General features: G+C 41.2%; 1 protein-coding gene across 24 annotated transcripts in view; it reads right to left on the bottom strand.

Moving 5' to 3' along the window:
* Positions 1-1,116: 1,116 nt before the first annotated feature.
* Positions 1,117-19,599, bottom strand: part of LOC307031165 (adhesion G protein-coupled receptor L3) — a 183,693-nt gene continuing 165,210 nt past the window's right edge. For 6 of the 24 annotated variants that reach the window (XM_079668005.1, XM_079668009.1, XM_079667999.1 and 3 more), the window contains 6 exons: positions 17,736-17,802; positions 15,922-16,013; positions 10,830-10,998; positions 9,939-10,064; positions 8,557-8,653; positions 1,117-3,460 (listed from right to left, as the gene is read on the bottom strand). In XM_079668005.1, coding sequence (XP_079524131.1) covers positions 2,538-3,460; positions 8,557-8,653; positions 9,939-10,064; positions 10,830-10,998; positions 15,922-16,013; positions 17,736-17,802 — 1,474 coding nt within the window. In that variant the 3' untranslated portion in view covers positions 1,117-2,537. Of the gene's footprint in view, positions 3,461-4,485; positions 4,538-5,692; positions 5,819-8,556; positions 8,654-9,938; positions 10,065-10,829; positions 10,999-11,854; positions 11,882-15,921; positions 16,014-17,735; positions 17,803-19,599 lie in introns of all 24 variants that reach the window. The other 18 variants (XM_079668007.1, XM_079667996.1, XM_079668017.1 and 15 more) reach the window with 9 other exon arrangements.

Here is a 19,599-nt window from a genome sequence, read left to right as displayed (position 1 = left end):
AGTGCGGCTAGTGACGCAAACATCTCTCACAATGACTCAGCCATCAATCACTGCAGTATTGAATGAAATAAACAAACACACAATATTTTAGTGGTATTATTCTCATTCTGGGAATTGATTTAAAGGTATAATATTAAACATGTTTGCATTAAATATCCTATATTGACTTGTCTGGCGTTATATATGTGGTTGAGTTGTATACTTGCATTATACTAAGTGTTTTCGACTTTCAAAGATAAATAAATATGTAAATTAAACCATGACAGGATTGAGATAAACTAAAGACTGCAACTCCCATGATGCAACACTACCTCAATTGGTCACTAAACCAAACTATTAATTTATATTATTAATCTGTGGCAGAAAAGGAGATATTGTACATTAAAGTATATGCATTATTTTAAATTGAAATTAGCCCTTTCAATATGTTTGGAAGTATTTGTATTACATTTTCATTACCTAAGACCTGCAGATCTCCGAAGCTAAAGACGTCATGTTTCTCTTAGGAGGAGGCTGACAAGTTAATATAATTATTTTATTATTATAATAATGAGCTAATGTTCATCAGGTGATGAGGACCCTCATGCTGCTCTGCGTCTGCTGGAAGGCGAGTTGGCAATTATGGTACAACGCTAGCTAATATGATATGACGAGCACATAGGTTATTTGGGATTTGTCCTTAAAAATAAATTTTAAATTCTCTTAAAATTAAAATAATTAAATAATTAATAAAATACAGGACAGGATTTATTTACATTAAAACACTTAATAATATATTTTAAGGACATACAGGACTATCTTATCATCTTAAAGATGACGCTACACTTCCATATGGTAAGGAAGTGTAATTAAAATACAAAGTTGTTCAGATAGTTAGACTTTGGACTTAACCAAAACACAAGAGTTCAAGGAGCCGAACATAAAAATACTACCTCAAAAACGGCATCAAAGTATAGTTCCTGGACATATTTAGAATAAAATACTGAATAGTATCTTTACAGGACACACTTACCTCTGTCTCTCTGTAGGATGGCGCTCCAGCTGACTCTCTTATCTCCTGATAACTTCACCAAACTCATGCAAAACAAAGATCATCTGCAAAGAATCCACCAGCGATGATATTGAAATATTTATTACAGCTTATGAAACCACTGCTTCTATTGTAAAGCAGAGCATACAGAGCACATCCACTGCTGCTGGGCCAAAACGTCCTTTGGCACTAAAACTAACGAGGGAAATTAACTGAAAATCAGATAAAATAATGAATAAATGGTTCCACCCTTTAGACCCAGACACAACACCAGAACGTCTGTCGTAGCTAAGTAATAAATCTTTGTTGGTCATTTATTTGTTGGCAAACAAGTTTCACTGTTACAACAAATATTAGTTCATTCACCGTGGAAACCATTACAAAACGGAATAAATAAGAAGCCAATAACAAACCAGATCTGTGCCGCTTAACGTAGGTCCATCTTCTTTTTATTTCGACAAATAAATAAATATATTTTCTCCACGAGGAAGAAGAACAAAAACACTTCCAGTTGGTCTCACTCCAAAAGTTCTTTCTTTAATAAGTAAACCATCCATATTTCTTTTTTGTACAAGTGCCTGGTGCTCATCATTTTGTTTCTGTCTCAGAGTGTTTTTCTGCAGGACACTGTCTTTAACTCTGCCATCATCTGATATCTACAGTAAGAAAGGAAAAGAAAGAAACAGAAACCCGAAACAAGGATGAATATGTCGCACGGTGATGCCTGCACAATAAGTGTTTTGTTATGATGTTATTTTGCTTCTATTTAGTCGTTTCTCGCAGAGGGATAAAAGAGGAAAACAAAAACAGACTGGTACCAGAAACCCAGAGAACAGAACCGCTCCTAATCACTACATTTACAGAGACAAAGGTTTGCTCGGAACAAAAAAAGCATACTATTGTGTGCAATGCTAGTTATCTGTACAATTACATAGAAAGATCTCATAATTCTCTTATTAGTTTTTTTCTCCCTCCGTTTATTACAGTAAAATGAAAGAAAACAGCTATGCTTCAAAGCATACGATCAATAATTTCTTCGTAGTTATTGTTCAATTTTTTTTGTCTTTTTTTTCGTTGAAGGGACACTCCAGCAAACAAAATGTGCTGCAACTCACCAAAGAGGAAGAAAATCTTTCAAAAAGTCAATATGGATACAGAAGTATAATAAAATAGTCATTTTTTTAAATTCCCCGTTGATTTCGTTGCAGTTCAGACTGGATGTTCGGTGGGGGGGGGGGGGGGGGGGGTTTCAGTCACGCTGTATCTCTAAACATCCCGTGTGAGTGAGTCTCTGCACACTGAGACACAACACGAGGGGGGGGGGGGGGGGGGCACAACATCAACAGATTCCCGCAAAGTTTAACCCCCGTGTTGAGCATTATTATCCTGTCTGTAGTCAGTCTTAGCAGGAGTTATCTGATTGGGGGGTCACAGAATAAAAGAAAGGCTACCACTGCCAACAACAGATGGAGGAGGAGGGGGCTGCGTAAAGACGAGCGGGAGGGACCTATAGGCTGGTGACGAGGTGCGAGGCCTCCGGTTGGGCCTCCTCTGGAGTCAGATCCTCTTTGTTGGGGGGCACGATGAAGCCGTCGCTGCTGCCCCTCCCCAGCTGGTAGTAGGAGCTCAGCTGGTGCAGGTGGTTCCTGGAGCCCAGGTTGGGCATGCTCTTGTAGTAAACGTCGTCCGAGCCGGCCTCCGGGCTCTTGGCGCCCCCCCCCTCGGCTGAGTCTGAGGACACGTGGGGCAGGCCGGGCAGCAGGGGCATGCTGGTGTACAGGGAGTCTCTCTGGGGGGTGTGGGTGGGGGGGGGGGAGCCCTCCTCCTCCGTGTGCTCGTTGGTGAGTAACGGGAAGAAGCTCTCGCTGTTCTCCTGCGGGATCCTCCGCCGGGACGAGGAGGATGAGGAGGTGTTGGCGGAGGAGAAGGGGTGGTGGGGCAGCGGGAGAGGGGGTGGCGCCGACTGGTGGAGGTGGTTGTTAAGTTGGTCCAGAGATGAGGGGGGTCTCTGAGGCAGCAGCGGGGCGTTGGACTCCTCTCGGATCAGCTCCAGACCCAGGCCCTCGTCGTGGTGCGGCCCGAAGGTGGAGTGGTCATCCAGGCTCAGACCCATCCCCATCATCCCCCCCACCCCCAGACCCATGCCGTAGCCCCCGTCCTTGCCCCCGTTGCTCACGTTGTTGACCAGTTTGTTCATGAGGTTGCGGTTGTGCTCGGCGTTGTTGAGGTAGGAGGGGATGTAGTTGGACGTGAGCTCTTTGAGGATTTTCTGCTCCAGGGTGGTCTCCTTGTGGTTGTAGCCCCGCTCAAGGATCTGTACGCAATCGCTCATGTACTCGGCGCTGGCGATGCTGTAGCTGTTGCCGTGGTTACCATTCAGTGGTAGAGTATCCATGACACTTGAATCCCGGGCATTGTTCAGGATTCCCTCTGAAACGACAAACACCCATCAGCGCTTTTATTCTGAAAAACCTCATCACAAACACACATTGTGTACATTTAAAGATGTTTTCTGCAAATATAAACACTTACCTTGTTGCAAACATAACATTCTCTGCTTCACTTTTTATTGATTTAACAGTAGCAGAGATGAAAACACTGACACACAACAACACGAAGCACAACAACACACTGAACACAAGCAAGCAGACTGAGCCATGCATTAACACTCAACAGCAGTTTGAACCCATATTGTCCCATATGAGCAAACATTGTAAAACTGGGAATACAAATAATGTATTCATCTCTGCATAACTATCCGTCTTTCTCTCGACATGAAAACATTTCAGAAGGAGGACTTCTCTCTGTTGCATGAACATGAACCACATTTGATCAGTTGGGCGGAGGCTGTGCAATCAGCATCAAAGCAACACTTCACGATGATTCATCGGACAAGGCCGCGCAGCTCGTTAAAAAAAGTCAAGTCCAAAGTTTGACCTGCTGAAAATGCGATAAGACTCATTCATGAGACCTTCAGAAAGTGCATCAAAGTGAAATACAAATAATATAAGTGCTATACGATTCAGAGAAAGAATACAAATCAATTGATATCGATGTGCCTTGGGACATTTAGCCTCCGGTTGGATTATCAATGGTGGCATTTCCATTAGGTGAAACTTGCTTTAGAAAACATGCAGTGTTTACTAAATGAACTGTAAAAAACGTCATGTTTTGTCAAGTTGGAGCAGATGTTTCTTCATTCGCATGTGTTTTGGCACATTAGTGTTTCTATATGTTTTCGAAGCTGCATTGTTTCTCCTAATGGAAGTGGTGTTCAGCCACAGTTACTTTCATGTCCAGAGTGTGCTACAGTACAGCCGCATTTGAAGTGATTTCTACAGGTCTATTGTAACATACAAATATTGCTTTTTACTTCCAAAGGGAATGACATGTTGTGTTTTCATTGCCCCTTTGTCAGCATGGAGTGAAAATATAGTAAAGCCAAAGTGAATTACATTTGATAAGCAATGTTTAGTTTGACTCCCATACTTGTCTCTCTGTAGGGCTCTTTAAGGGACAGCATGAGGAAGGAAAGAAGAAAAGAAACAACACGATAAGCAAAACAGTGACAAGAGAGAAACATGTGCACATACAGTACACTGATGACGCATTGTTTAATGCACCATGCAAACATTTCTATTAACACATGTAGAAGAAGAAGTTTCTGCAGGACCCTCAGGGTAAAACACGGCGAGCATCAAATGCAGCCGTAAATCTTTTCATGCATTTGCATTTTCCTCCTTTTGGATATTTCTTTCACATCTATTGCAATGTAAGTGAATTATAGCCCGCTCTCAGGAGCTCCCATGCAGGACTTGTATTGCTTACATAAATTATCCCCTGATCAAAGCTCTATGCGAGTTTTATCTCCGTTTTGACACGAGTTTCTCAGTTTTACACACTCACAAAGTTACAGCGAGACTGCAGAGAGCACACAGAGGAAGCATTTGATCACGATATTAAACTAGTTTCCTTTGTGCGGATGTGGATATTTGTAGAAAGTGTTAAAATCCTCAATGAATAGCTCAATCACGTGGAGTTCAAATGACCACAGTTGAATTGACAATCAAAGTATCGATTAAAAAACGAATCTATTCATGGCTTAAAATGAGGAATAATAGCAGACTTTTCTAGTTGTTGCGATATCATTTAAAGTTTAAACATCAGATCCGACTACATTCATCACAGACAACAGTGTTTGACAATTCCAAAGGAAACAGAGACAGAGGACATGGAGACAAGCTGACAACATTAGAGCACATTTAAAATAAATGAGAGGGGATGTATCCGGCTCCCTGCAGGAGAACATTCTTCATCATCTTTTTGTTTACTTTATCACAATGTCAGTGTGACTGTTGTAACTGAATATTAAGCCAGAAGCCAGGACACATCCCCTGAAGAAAAGCCCAGAGCAGAACAAACCTGCGGATCTTTGAGACAAAGTTTGTTCAATGCTAACACACAACATCTAGAGCAGTGTTTTTCTTTATATCAAAGCCCTGTAAAAACCCTCAAGGGGTGAACGCTGGCATTTCAGCTCAGTGAAGTCCATTACTTTTAACTCTGCAATCATAACGTTTCCCTCACAGGTTCTGCAGGACCAGACATGAAAAAAAAACACTGCCCCAGCACAATGTTAGAGAATGAAAGAAGCTAGCACACCTTGTGTGTTGTACATGCCCAGAGGGTTGTTATAGACTGCCGATTCCCCAAGCAATGTGTTATAGGGATTGTTAGTGCCATGAGGACGGAGGAGTGCATTAGGTATAAGATGGTTAGCCATAGCCCCTGCAGCAGCCAGAGACAGAGAGAGGTGCAGAGGGACAGAGAACATACATATCAGCTGAGCAATGAACCGCCATTAACATCCAAATGATCATTAATGCTACATGAGAGAGGCTAATAGGAAACAGTGGTAATCATATCGTTAATGCCTGCCATTAGTTGGAAGCCTGTTCTCCTGCTCACATAAAAGGCAGGAAATTTGAACATAAATTACATAAAAGCATCGACATGGCCAACAGGACACATGTAGTTTTATATTTCTACTCTCAAACAGGACACACACAATCAGCACCAGGACACTGTTGGCTCTTTGACACTAAAGTAATGCAACAACAAATCTCCCTAAGTACATGTTACAATGCTTAGCACTGCAAACTAAGATACATTTGCATTTCATGCAAACATATATCCAAAGAAAGTGTGTGTTTGTCAGCTCTTATGTATCACATACTGTACACCCAATCAGCACCAGGACATTGTTGGCTCTTTGACACAAAATTAATTCAAAAATAAATCTCCCTGAGCACTTGATGCAATGTCACAATGTCCGAAGCTTAATCTATACATCACATATTACATTTGAGATAATCTTACATATACAGTTGATGTCCAAGTGCAAATATATTGTTTGAAATATAAAGGTATGTCTGTACGCTGCTACAACATTAGCTTGATATGCTATAGCAAGCTATAGTTGTCTCTTTAACATGATACCCTGTAGCCACTTCAAAATGATTCTCCTGTACTTTTAACTGGAATCAATAACCCACTGTTAAAATAAAAGTGTTTCTAAATCTTCCTTCAATATCGCTGTAAGCTGCATGTGAGACCAGACAGCTTGATAGTGCACAACTTGCTCTCTTAGTTTAGATCTCATGAACATAAGTGGGAAATATTTATTTTCCTCCACAGAGCAGAGTTCATGTTAAGATTGTGTTTTCTCAGAAATAACCCCCGTATGAAGTGTTGCTGCAGCCTGGCCTCATTCTCTATTAATGCCAAGCCGATGACTCATCAGTTTCTGCGCACAGGAACAGCCTTCCCAGCCGGAGCCTGGGATGAACAGCAGATTTAATCTGCAACATGAACGCCGCACATTCCCTGGTGTTTGTTTTCCTCTGCTGTTGACAAAAATAATTTATTTTCAAGGGTTTTGAATACATTAAGCTGAATATCAAGTATGCTGAAAATATTTGAGGCTTCGCATTTGTTTCCTGTTTACAAGATCTACTTTCCCTCCTGTCAACATGTTGTGATGCCTTTATTATTAAACCTGCACATGCAAGAAGTTACATGCATGTGCTTCCTTAGCAGAGCGGGAAAACATCTATTATCAATGAAATCTGCTTTTATTTCAGACTGCTGAATTTGTTTAGTTATATTTTGAACCTCCGTTTTCTCTTTCTTTTGGTTTCTTTTGGCTCATCTTTCAGGATTAAATTAATGTTATGTTTAACTTTAGAATAAATCAGGCGTAGTATTATTTGCCTGTGAATCCGAATGTTTTTCTGATTTTAAAAAGACTAATTTGTTGTCGCTTCTTCTTCTTCTAACCCTAATTACAGTCTGTTTCACACACAGCGGCTTCTCTTAAATTCCGCCAGTGACAGATCTAACACTTATTGTTCTGATAAATTGAACCATTTGCAAAAAAAGCAATGAGTGTTTGCTGCGATAATCCCCAATGCTGGGAGGAATTGAACATGTAACGCTATCAGGATGATTAGATGAGTCCGCTCTCGAGAGAAGCGAGAACAATCAGAGGACAAATCAGCAGAATACATTCCCTCTTTAAGGGAATTTAAGTGCTACTTTAAGTGCTACTTTATCTGCATCTTATGATATTTAACCATTTCTAGCTCCACCTCAATTTATTGAAGCTTTTTTTGCACTTTGTTCTCCAGTCTTCCCACCCCAGTGGCTGGATGGAGGCTTTGTCTGGAGATGGTGCTAAGCTGAGTGCCTAATTATTGAGATCCTGACACTTCCTCCCCGTGTCGGGCATTAATCCATCATTGTAACTGTGCATTAGTGTCGACGCAGGCCGGAGCCCGGAGCGAGTTGAGTGTGGAAGAGGAGCAGCGAGAGGAGTGCTGGGATGGATGGCAGCCAGGGCGCTGTTTGCCTCTCCGTGTCAGATGAAGTCTGCAATCTATTTTTCTGTAAAAACCTGAGAGACTCCCCGGATAACTCTATTCACTGCACTCTGTCAAACGCGTTACGGGAAAATGCTTTTATTAACGTGCTTCTGAGAGGGGTTTCCACTGAATTTCATTTTCAGGTTGTTATGCTGCACCTGCTTTGAGAGAAAGCCTCGTTTCACTTCCAAAAAACATATTAGGAGGTATTAAAATGCCCCTGAGCTAGAATACTCATAAACAATGTGATTACATTTACTTCATTGTTCAGATGTAATGAAACCCTTCCTGCAGTGTCCTTTAAATTACTCTATGGTAGAAATGATTTGCTTCAAAAATAAAAACGGTTTTCTGCAGCAGCATGGCAGCACTTTCAATCTCTGCCTCACATTCACAATCTAGTTCTCTTTCGAAAACTGTCAACAAACACAACCAGACACAAGAAAGGAGATATGATCTAAAGCTGTCGTTTCTTATTGAAGACTGTAACTGCAATTTTAGGAAAATGGTGAGGCTTTTGTGTGAAACGGCATTGTGCATTAGTCATGAAGTCTAAGAATTGAGGAGTTATTTGTGTGGGTATTTTTCAGCGGGATCGGGTACCTCTGTTGAGAGAAGCAGAGCTGTTGATGTCTCCGGTCATGAAGGAGGACTCAGACTGTTTTCTGACTGTGTCGTTCCACATCCGACGGATCCGGCTCTGCAGACACAAACAACAACACGTCAAAACCCGGCAGAAAGACGCACCCTGAACAGTCAGTGAAAAGTCAAAGTGTGACTGTGGAGGAGAACTTTCTTTAAATGAAAATCAACCAAATAAACACAATAGTTCTATCTTTTTTGAATGCTATCGCAATCATATCACATCGAATTGTGAGTTATTGATTTTCTTTTGAGTATGAGAAAAGTTCTTTTTGAACATACAACGTATTGGTATGTCCAGGTTTGGTAAAGAGCAGCTGGTGCAACCCACTCCAGGTTTAAAAATACTGACGAGTCACGACCTTTGAGATTTTCATTTCTCTCCTCCGACAGGTTTCAGCTTAATGAAGTCACTGCAGCCATCATTAACTAAATTTAGAGCAACTGTCATGACACCTCTCCCAGGAAGCCTCCATTTGAGAGCGACATTCAGACTTTTTTCTAATCATGATAACTTCATGGTGTCATAAATGATGATGTGTTATGATCTTCTCATGTATTTTATAACAGGAACATGGAGTGACGCAGGTATTGGCATACTGTTCTCATCATGTTGTCCCCAGCACCACACACACACTTCTTTATGTTTTTGGGATAAGAACTCATACAGCCAGCAGCTCCAATGTGCTCTGCTGATTACACATTCATTCAGAGTAAGCAATAAACAAGCTTGTCTTTCTCTCTGAGTGTTTCCATTCCTGTCTGAGCGTGAGGTTGGAGCCATCTTGTCAGAGTCTAATTAAACGCTCTGATCTGTGCGCAGCAAGCATCTTGTATCGTGGGCTGCTGCTGCATGCTGCCCACTGAGGTCTATTTATACGTGAACACTGGAAGGAAAACAGAATATGTAGAACATGGATATGATGTGCAACGACAACGTGTCATGGTAATCATGCTTCATGTCGATGTGGGAGGAATACATTTGCTTTGTGAGGAGACAGATTTAAAGATTTTTAAGGAGGAATTCAAATCCGCGTGGAGACAATGTTTCAGTCAGCGTTATGCTGCAGCAGAGCAGACTCACTTCAGTATGTTCAGCTCATCATGCACTCATAATATTTCCCTGCTTTCGAACGAGGACATGTGCAGTACGTCCTTGCAATCCATCATACATAAAGTCACCTTTAAAATCTGCTCTCATTAGTTCTGTGTGGAGGAGCACATCTGTGTCATGTCACACATTATTTAGCACAAAGACAGAATTACTGCTAGTCCAAAACCAACGAGAGCTCATTTGTCCCGCTGAGGAAGATACTGTGAAGACATCTTAAAAGTGGAGGCACCTGTGAGCCTGTAGAGTAACGTCCCGGGACCCGAGAAGCCGTTCCCTTCACGGAGCCAATGGAGCTGTCCACACTTTTCCCGCTGCAGCAGTGAGTGCGCAGACATTTCCCATACTCCTTACGCACCTGAAGGAGGCAAAGCCGGGTAACATTAGACCACAGGTGGTGCAGACGGAGAGGCAACAGAAAATATGTGCAAAAATAAAGAAAAAGGAAAGACTGTGGCTTTCAATCAAGAATCTAAATGTAGACATAATGTATCACAAAGGTCAAGTATTGACACAGTTAGACCTTTTCCAATTCACTCTGATGTTTCAATCAGATTGCAGGATTTTCTGAAAAAAGTCCCTCTATTTGATATAGTTAATGGATATTTCTCTAGACAAATAACGTGTCCTTATTCTTTTAGCCTCAACCTCAGATTATGTGAGGACAGAGAGATGATCTTTGTGCCCATCATTTTCGTCATCTGACTCAACACTATTAAAAGAGACGTTAAAGGGCCCATTTTCTCAGGGTGATATTATCATTGTACATGCTTTAATGTAATGCCCAGAGCCTAGTCTGCTCTGATTGGTTAGCTGGCCGGCTCTCTTGTGTTTGGGCAACCGCTAAGCGATGTCCCGTCCCTAAGCCTATTACCTACAATGTGTTGAAGCGCGAGTGTTCGGTAGTGATGTCATTATGTTCCGCAAGTCAACAAAGGAAGGAGTGCAATGGTGGGAAAAAACAAACAAATAAATGACCCCAGAAGTTTGCAACCCCAAACATTTTAAGTAAGGGTAGTTTCACAGGGAGAAATATGCACTGTATGTCATTTGTATAACATTTTTACCAAAGTAGTATGTTTTCTGAAACAAATTATACATGCAGAAATGTCTGAAGCCTTACCTTCTTCTGCAGCACGCAGTGGAAGATGAAGATGAACATGCCCTGCAGGGAGTTGAAGATGGTGAACAGGTAGGCCATGACCACCGTGCTCTCGTTGACGTACATCAGGCCGAACGCCCAGGTGAGGCCCAGCAGGCAGAGCAGGGCGATGGCTCCGATCACCCAGGACCTGCAACACACACCAACACATACCTCAGTACACATCCACAGAGTGTAACATGCTTTAAACCTGGCTTACAAGAAGCAGAGCACAGTGTACCAATACAACATTGTGTGAGAATAAATGAAGGTTAAAACAACTTATGTTCAGGGAGTCATTTGATCCAAAGTTAGCAAGGTTTTTTATTTTTTTGACAGGGAGGCAAAAAGATGAGGAGGGATCATAAGGTGATGACAATGAATTAAATTGTTTTTTTCTGATTCTGTCCACGTCTCCACTACCTTTTCCTTTTCCTTTAATGGCTCTCTTCCAAGCCATGTATTTAAAAGCCGGAGATGGTTATAAAACGGCAGATTCATATATACGATAATGGAGGCCTGTCAGAACGGGAGGCTAACAAAGATGGCATTTTCATTCGAAGACTATTTACATGAGTACATTCCATGTTGGGCTCTATTACCTGAGTGTCTTGTAAACTGAGATGAATGGGAATAAAAGGCTCCATCTTCATGTAGAGAAGTGGCACTTGGTCTTCTTCTGTGGTGTTTTGGTGCCTTGAATTGAGCTTAATATCATGTGCGAACATTTCCCTATACAGCTGTTATGTTTTCAATCTCCAGCGCCATATCTACTCTTAAATAAATATTTATGCAGACTGCACTGAAGAGCCATTTAAATCTAATCCTGCATGTCACCTGAGGAAATGTATATGTAAGAAAGGGGAACCGTGTGCACACTAATGCCGGCTTCAACACGCAATAAATTACGTTAATGGCTCACATAGGCACCTGCATGGATTTGTTAACATGGAGGAGTGATTGAAATATGGCATTATGGGAAATGAGGCCTTCAAATTTTGTCTTACTTGATCTCAGGTTCATAATCCTGATAGCTGAGCGATGTGGCGACATAACAAAAAGAAAACAGAAATAAATCAAATCACATGACAAGGAAATGGAGATACAAAAATTGTTCAGATATTAAAGAGGGAAACAACACACAAAGAGGATTAAAACTGCATCCACACGTCAGACAGGCTGTCGGTGATTTTCAGGTGATAACCGTAATTGTCCTGCTTCTGTGAAGAACGCAGCTCGCCTCATAAATGCTGGCAGACCTTCGCGTTTAAGCCGCTATAAATGGGCCAGGTGTGCGGCAAAATAAATGATTTATGAATTCACCAGGGCAACCATTAAACATAATTTTCCCAGGGCTGTCTTAATGACCTGGAGGGAGAGGTACTTTATCAAGCGGCTGCCCGCAGAACGGACACAGAAACACAAGCAGTGTGCACAAAGAGAGCCAAATACCGTCCTCTCACCGGCAAACGTTTGGCTGCAGGAGTGTTTTATGATGGAGACACGGGAGGTCACGAGGAATGCATCGCAGAGGACAGGATATGAAGAGGCTACAATTCATATCTCCTCCTGGAGTTATCAGATAAAATATGGGGATGAGTTTGAGAGCTGCACAGAAGGAGCCTTGAGGCAAAAAAGCAGCTCACTTACAAAAGAAGACTGTGCTTTTTAGTTTTGCAGCTGTTCCACGCTTTAAAGCTAACAGAACAGGACATTTAAACTCTTGATCTGCCATCATTAGGCTTGAACATGTTTGTTAAGTGCAGTTTATGGCAAGGGGGAATCTAATTATTTAGGGATATTTCTAATTCAAAGTGCATTTCAGTCAGATTTTGAATAAAGCATTCACGCAATCGGCTCAGGGAAACATTTGAATGCTAGTGCAATATAAATCTACTATCCATCTGTTGCAGCAGATAAGACTTATTGTGCTGTTTAGAGAAAAACTGAAAGAAATCTACAATTATAGGCAGAGAGCTACATCAGACTGTGGCATCGAATTACCAGCATGTCCCTTCAAAATGACTTCCTTTAGCGTTCACTGCAATGTCACAGATCATTTAGGTATGAGATTGGAATTGGTCATTTAAACCTGCTTCAAATGTGCATAAAGCCATTTTATAGGAGGAAAAGAGGAAAAGCTGTGATCACTCCGACGGGAGGTTAATTATTGAACCAAAGGTATGCTAAAAATGCGAATTAGCTCAAAGATGTTTCAGATGTTGGCATCGGTGTTTTGTGTCTTTGAAATGATCTCGTTAGCATTTGAAGAGTTTTATCTGCACAGAGAGGAAGCTAAGTTCCCCATTTGAGGTCATTATGCTCTGATTATGATGCATTTAGAAGTTAGTCTAAAGGAGTCATTAATCCATGAATCACAGGGCAGCTGCATCACAAGGAGAGGAGGGAAAAACACATCAAACACAATATCAAATCTACTCTACATCCTGTGAAATCTTACCAGTGCCACTCTACAATAACACATCCATCATAATAACGGTAGCTAAAACGAAAAGGAAAAGAAAAAAATGCATGGATAGAAAACGTGGATAGAAAACAGAAAGATGTTAAACACAGCCAAATCAAAAGAAGAAGGGAGGGACAAACAGATCAAAAACATTCATATTAACAGAAAGCAGCATTTTGAAATCTCAGGAGAAATCGTGACATCAAGGAGGAACACGTCGGTGCAAAGAGAAGACAAAAGAGGACGCACCTTATTAACATGAGTGCATTAACCCGTACTATCATCACCATCACACCTTGATAACTCAGTAAGTGGAAAGAAATAATGGATCTGAGAGACTACTGCACACTACTGGCTTTGAAGACCTATTACTTCCTGTTTGTGTTTATCACTTCCTGTTTTTAAGCTTTGTGCAGGCGCGTGTTGAGAAAGGTTTCAAGTGTGTCAGGCGAATGAGAGGCTGACAGAAGCAGCACACCATTTATTTTTTTCCAACGGTCATCTGAAACGCTGCAGATTGCTTCGAGGTCGGTAAGACTCGGAGGTCAGAAGGTCAGCTGAGTGGTGCATTATGGGAGGCCGCTGTAATAAATCAAACCACGCTGTGAACTCCAGCAGTCAATATTTTTCTGCAGAACAAAGTATGCAATGTACCTTGTGAGTAAGACACAGAAATGGAGCAGGAAAATGTTAGGTACAGTAGAGGGGTTTTGGATCAAAGTGCTCCGCTAAGCTATATGTAGGCACACCAAGCCTTTTCTGTGTTTTTGCCTCCGTTTAAACCTTTGAAATATCATTCCAGTTTACATCAGTATTCAACTTTATCAGAAACAAGTCTTTGTCTTACTGGAGACAAATCATTCAATATCTTTGCAGTTTACATCACTATGCAAAGCCTTTTTATCCTATTCAATGTTTTGACCTGATTATCTACTCTTCAATCTAATTGGTTCATATATCAACAGGTGATTGTTTAGTCTGTTAGCTGTACAAGTGTGAGACTTGGCAGTACATTTAAAGTCAAAATTCACCTCAATGTAGGAAATAAACTTTGTGGTGCAGCCATGTTTACCTTTGCTATGGAAGTTAGGTTTTCTGTTTCAGCAGGACTACAGAAATAATACTGGCCCTATTATCACGACACTTGTTGTGAAGGTGGAGCATGAGCCATTTGGGAGTAAATGCGCATTACGTGGCGCAGTATGTTTCTCTTATGGTAAAGGTGGCGGTCTCCACTCTCCAAATGTGCAATTCCAGTTCATTAAGTAATGCATAAATCCCCTTAGTTAAAGCTTTTATTGTAATAACTGTAACTAAGTAACTGGCTGATGCAAAAAGCCACTGGGTTTACCTAGTTCAAAAGAGGATTAGAAAAATGAAAAATATAGCAACTTATCTCAGAAGTGACAAATCTAATAAGCGCTGAACGTCTTTACATGTCATGTTAAAGGGACGGTGATGTCACTTTAATCAGAAGCAACACTTAAAGAACACAAACATCTTGTGTTGAGTTCACATAGAAACCCAGCCTGACTGCAGCAGCTACATCATGTTAGCTGGAGTTTATGTGTCTCCCCGTGCAGAGAGGAGGGGGCAGACGGGGCAGACACACGCCCAGCGATGCGATGCCACAGAGAACAACCCGAGCCATAAAGCACACTAATGTGTCCACAGCGGCTTCAAAAAGCCAGGCAGACAGCAAAAACAGAGGCGAGACCCTTATCCATCATAGCACTGCGAGGAAAAACAACTTTACACCATCTGTGGAGGAGCCCTCACCCCTGACCCCCCCCACCCCCCCCCACCCCCGACCCCAGGTAGCTGCAGCAGACGTCAAACACAATGACCCAAAAGACCGTCATCCTCCAGACAGACTTAAAAACACATCACACACACTTCAGCGGGAAACTTTGAGAAGACGAGACTCTCTACTGCGTGATCTGTGGAGTGTAATGCACACATCACGGGGTGTTTTTAAGATCCACAATGCAATGCTTTGGCACTAAAAGCTGCACAAATCAATATCTTTGCAATACAAATGGATAACATGAATGATCCTTTGAGTTGTAGGGCCTTTAATCAACTGATTTCCATGTGGTTTATTTGTATGTAAAGACCTTTAGTCCGCACATATGTTGTTTAATGGATTAAACAACTAAAGCTAATTGGCTTTTGTATCATAATTAAATGATTGAACTCCTTCAAATCAAGCAGCGTTGTACAAATAGCCATAAACCTTTCTTATTTTTCCACTAGGGGTATTTTAGCTGAACATACGGTAACATATTGCACCACCAGATGTCTGGACTCAAGTAAAAGCTATTTATCTGAAACTTTAAGCAAAACTTAAAAGAAACTCACCTGTGGGGTTAAAGTTTAGCAAGGTAGCTTAAACCAGAAAACCTTGAAACAGTTGGATAAGTGCCTTTAATGAGGTTTCAAAGGGGGGTCAGGAAAAGTGACATGCACACGTGTTACTTTAGCAGTGTTTCATTGAACTGAAGGAAACACAATTCAGTTGTCACTCTAAAACAAGCTTTCATCACGTCACCAGGAGCTATTTCTGTTCCACTTTAATGGATATCCGGATGATCCGAGGGCTCTTACTTGATGTTGTCCAGGCAACCAGAGTCTGGTTTCAAGATGGCCGTGTGATGGAACATCTTGTAGAGGGCGATGCCGAGGAAGATCACGTTCAGCTGAGGGACACAGAGAGGAAGAGGGGGTGTTTTCATTCATTTTTAATTAGTTTGTGCATGATGGTGGAACAAGAGAAACATAAGAGGAAGAGGAGGGAGAGGAGGGCTGCACGTATGACTTCCTCACACTTGCCTCATCATATTCACACTTAGAGAAAACCTCTGGGAATAGCTGCCAACACCACTGAGGTCCTTTTCTTTTACACTAAGCAAAATACACTTCGCATTGATTTCTTTTTGGGTGAAATGCTTGATTTTTTTAAAGTTCTGTCAATTGAAAAAGTTTCAATACCTCCATACAGAAATTGCACAATTTAATTTTGAATTTTTAAATATAATCAGTTTTAAGGGTGACTTTACAACATCTGTCCAGGGACTACAGATCAACAATTCGAAGCGATTAAATCCTTTATTCGGAGGGATGTCAAACACTTTAATTGTACCATGAAAGGACACTTTTTAAATTTGACTTCCTTTGGAGTACTTCTGTTTCTTTATGCACAAGGTTTCAAAATGTGAATGTCTCAGTTTGACTTTTGCACCTGCCGTTGACAAAAAAAGTCTCATTATTTCCTTTTTCTCTGCAAGTCAGAAATCACTAAATCAGATAATGAGTGAAACCTGGTCGCTAAATAAGGGTGCCGGAGTGGCTCCTCAGGAAATACAGCAATTAGTACGCTTTCACTGCTGCACAGCTAATATTAAGGTAATAAGAGGCGAGAATAGAAAAGACTTAAAAGGCATCTTTGCCCTAAATATTCACCAAACTCGTGAGGAACAATTGGATCTGGTCTCTTCTTCCCAGCATGGAAACTATTATCTTCATTTTGATTTGTTAATGCTGTATGTTCAGCTTCTTTCCTTGATTTAGATTTGTCATACAGTATTACTGGTTACAGAAAATGATATAATAATCTAATACACTTTGCCCTAAAAGTTATACACTATTGTTTCAGAAATGTTACTAAACCTTTTGTAAGTTATAACAGTATTCATTTGAATGACTTACATAGGATTAGATATCATTTATTCATTTCCAAATTGGGTTTTTTCCCCCCGATGAAGCAGCACCATGTTAACCGTCACAACTAACATATATCATAATAACAATACTAAACACTGAAAGAGTATAATTCAAATAAATATTAATATGCTATTGACTGTTACATTATCATTGTCTTAAAAGATAATCAAAATTAAAGCAGTGGGATCAGTAAAATTGAATTGTAAAATATGGGTTGTCCTAATCGTGCAAGACATAGGGAGTGTGTGTGTGTGTGTGTGTGTGTGTGTGTGTGTGTGTGTGTGCGTGTGTGTGTGTGTGTGTGTGTGTGTGTGTGTGAGAGAGGGGTGGAGGAAGGTAGTGTAGTGTAGTAGGAACAGGAACAGAATCAATCATAATCTGGGAGTGGATTACTCCAACATTGCATACTGAGCAGAGTTCACTCTCTTTTCTCTACGTCTCCCCCCTCCTACCCTCTCTCCCCCCCAAAATTGGCCTCAGCCGGTGACTGCAGCGGGTGACACGCTGCGATATATCCTCACACCCCTCATCTGTTTCTCGGGACAGCTGTGCCCGCGGAGACTTTGGCGCTCAACAGGGCGGAGAAGAGAGGGAGGGAAGAGAAGCGAGAGGAAGAGATCTCGCTGGAGCGTTTAAGGGACGACCCGCAGGCTAAGTAGGGTTAATGAGCAGAAAGGGGGGGAGGGGGGTTCGCTTACCATAATTATCAAGGTTGCCGGTCCTATGAAACTCCAAATGAAGTAGGTGTCCAGGCGCAGCCAGCATCTGCAATAAGGGGGAGAGGAGAGGGAGGAGGGGGACAGAGAAAGATTTAGGGTATGGCTTCATACAGCGAGGATATACATCAAGAGGAAGTGCCTCAGAGGAATAGGCTCTTCACACCACAGACTGCTCCAAGGGCTGCAGAATTATGGACATGAGAAGGGATTTGAAGGAAAAGGTTTTCAGTTTCAATGAGTTTCAATGGGCTTTGATCAGAAAACAGGTGTCACAGTTAAAGAGGCCCTATTCTGCTCACTGTCAGGTTCATATTAGTTGCATGTCTTTATATGTCTTTGTTAACAATGTGTTGATACATTCAGACATCACTTCGTTTTTTTGGTTTCCTAAAATGTTGCTCCGTTTCGACTATGGTGCCAATTTTGAGAAACTGCTTTCTTTTACTTGTAGGGTTAAGTAGGATATTACCATTACAGATGAAAATTGATGACCGACTCAGTTCTTAATTGAAAGGTAGTATCACTCAAAAGGGATTGGATTGCCCTTGACCCTGACATCTCCAAACACAAAGAGCCTCACATGTTCACTAAATTACTCTGCTGTAATTATGTCAATAATTAAACACCACGCTCTCCTGACCTTACTATCATATCAAAACAGTGGAAAAACTAAACACAGGAGCAACAGGACAGAAGAAGGTGGAAATGTAGCTTAGAAATAGCAAAAAAATGATTTATGACCTCTGGTTGAATTATTAATCTGTTAATCTCCGCTGCTGCAGCAGAAAGACGCCTCCATTTTTGGACAATGGAAATGATAGTTCATACAGGCGTGTTGTCTTTCAAGGGGGGGCATTTCATGGTATTTTAAAATATAAAGGCCAGGGGGCACTTTAGAAGAAAATAGGGGTGAATAGTTCTGCAGAAAGACAGAAAGCTAAGCAAATCTGTCTCTTAAAATGTCCTTGACAAAACAATTGTTGCACGATCTGATGAAAAAGGCCTTTTGGGTTCCATTGTCTTGCATACAAAAATGTATTTGCAGCCATACTGTATTTTTAAAACCTCCACTGCAAAAGGACCAGAATGCACATGTTTGTCACTGCAGAAGTGTCAGTGTGAGCAGAGAGCATATAATAGGGGAAGTGACGGGATAGAAGTGATTGTTGCTTTGTTGTTGATATCTCTCCTGCTCTCTGATGTCACTGGAAAAGAGGAGGAAACACAGAAAAACACATATGGAAGCATAAAGAAGAGCAAACAGAAGACACGCAGAGAATCTGGCAGCTCATCAAAGCGCGTGTGCTGCGAATCGTGGAAAGAAATGACGCTGAAGCTTCTTATTGTTCGTTTCTTCCTCAGATCAGAGAGATGTAGAGACGTGGTGGGTGGTGGGAGCTGCAGGCTGTTGTTTCTTCATGCCTGTCACAGTAGAGGCTCTAAATACTAATATGAACCTGAACATGAGCGAATAGGGCCCCTTTAAACTATAATCTTAAAAAGGGACAGTTCACCCACTGATCAAAAACTATGAGTTTTCCCTTCCACATGTAGAGCTTATCAATGTTGGTCTGATGTGTTCAGTGTCAGCCTTCTCTCTACTGAAATACACCCGGTTAGCTGGTGTCCTTAGAAGCCGACTAGTGAACAAGCATGTAACACAACCGCCCTCGAAAAAGAAAACCCAAAGTATAGCTTGTTATAAATAAATAGGATTTTGAGAGAAACTACGAATAAAAGCTCCTTCCAAAAGATGAAAATGTGTTGAATATTCTTGAATTATTAACCAAGCTATCCAAACTAGTGTTCTTTAAAGATACATATCTAACACAGCTAATAGCGA

This window comes from Notothenia rossii (assembly GCF_949606895.1).
Source record: "Notothenia rossii genome assembly, chromosome: 3".
Taxonomy (NCBI): Eukaryota; Metazoa; Chordata; class Actinopteri; order Perciformes; family Nototheniidae; genus Notothenia; species Notothenia rossii.
This window is presented reverse-complemented; position numbering and strand designations above follow the sequence as displayed.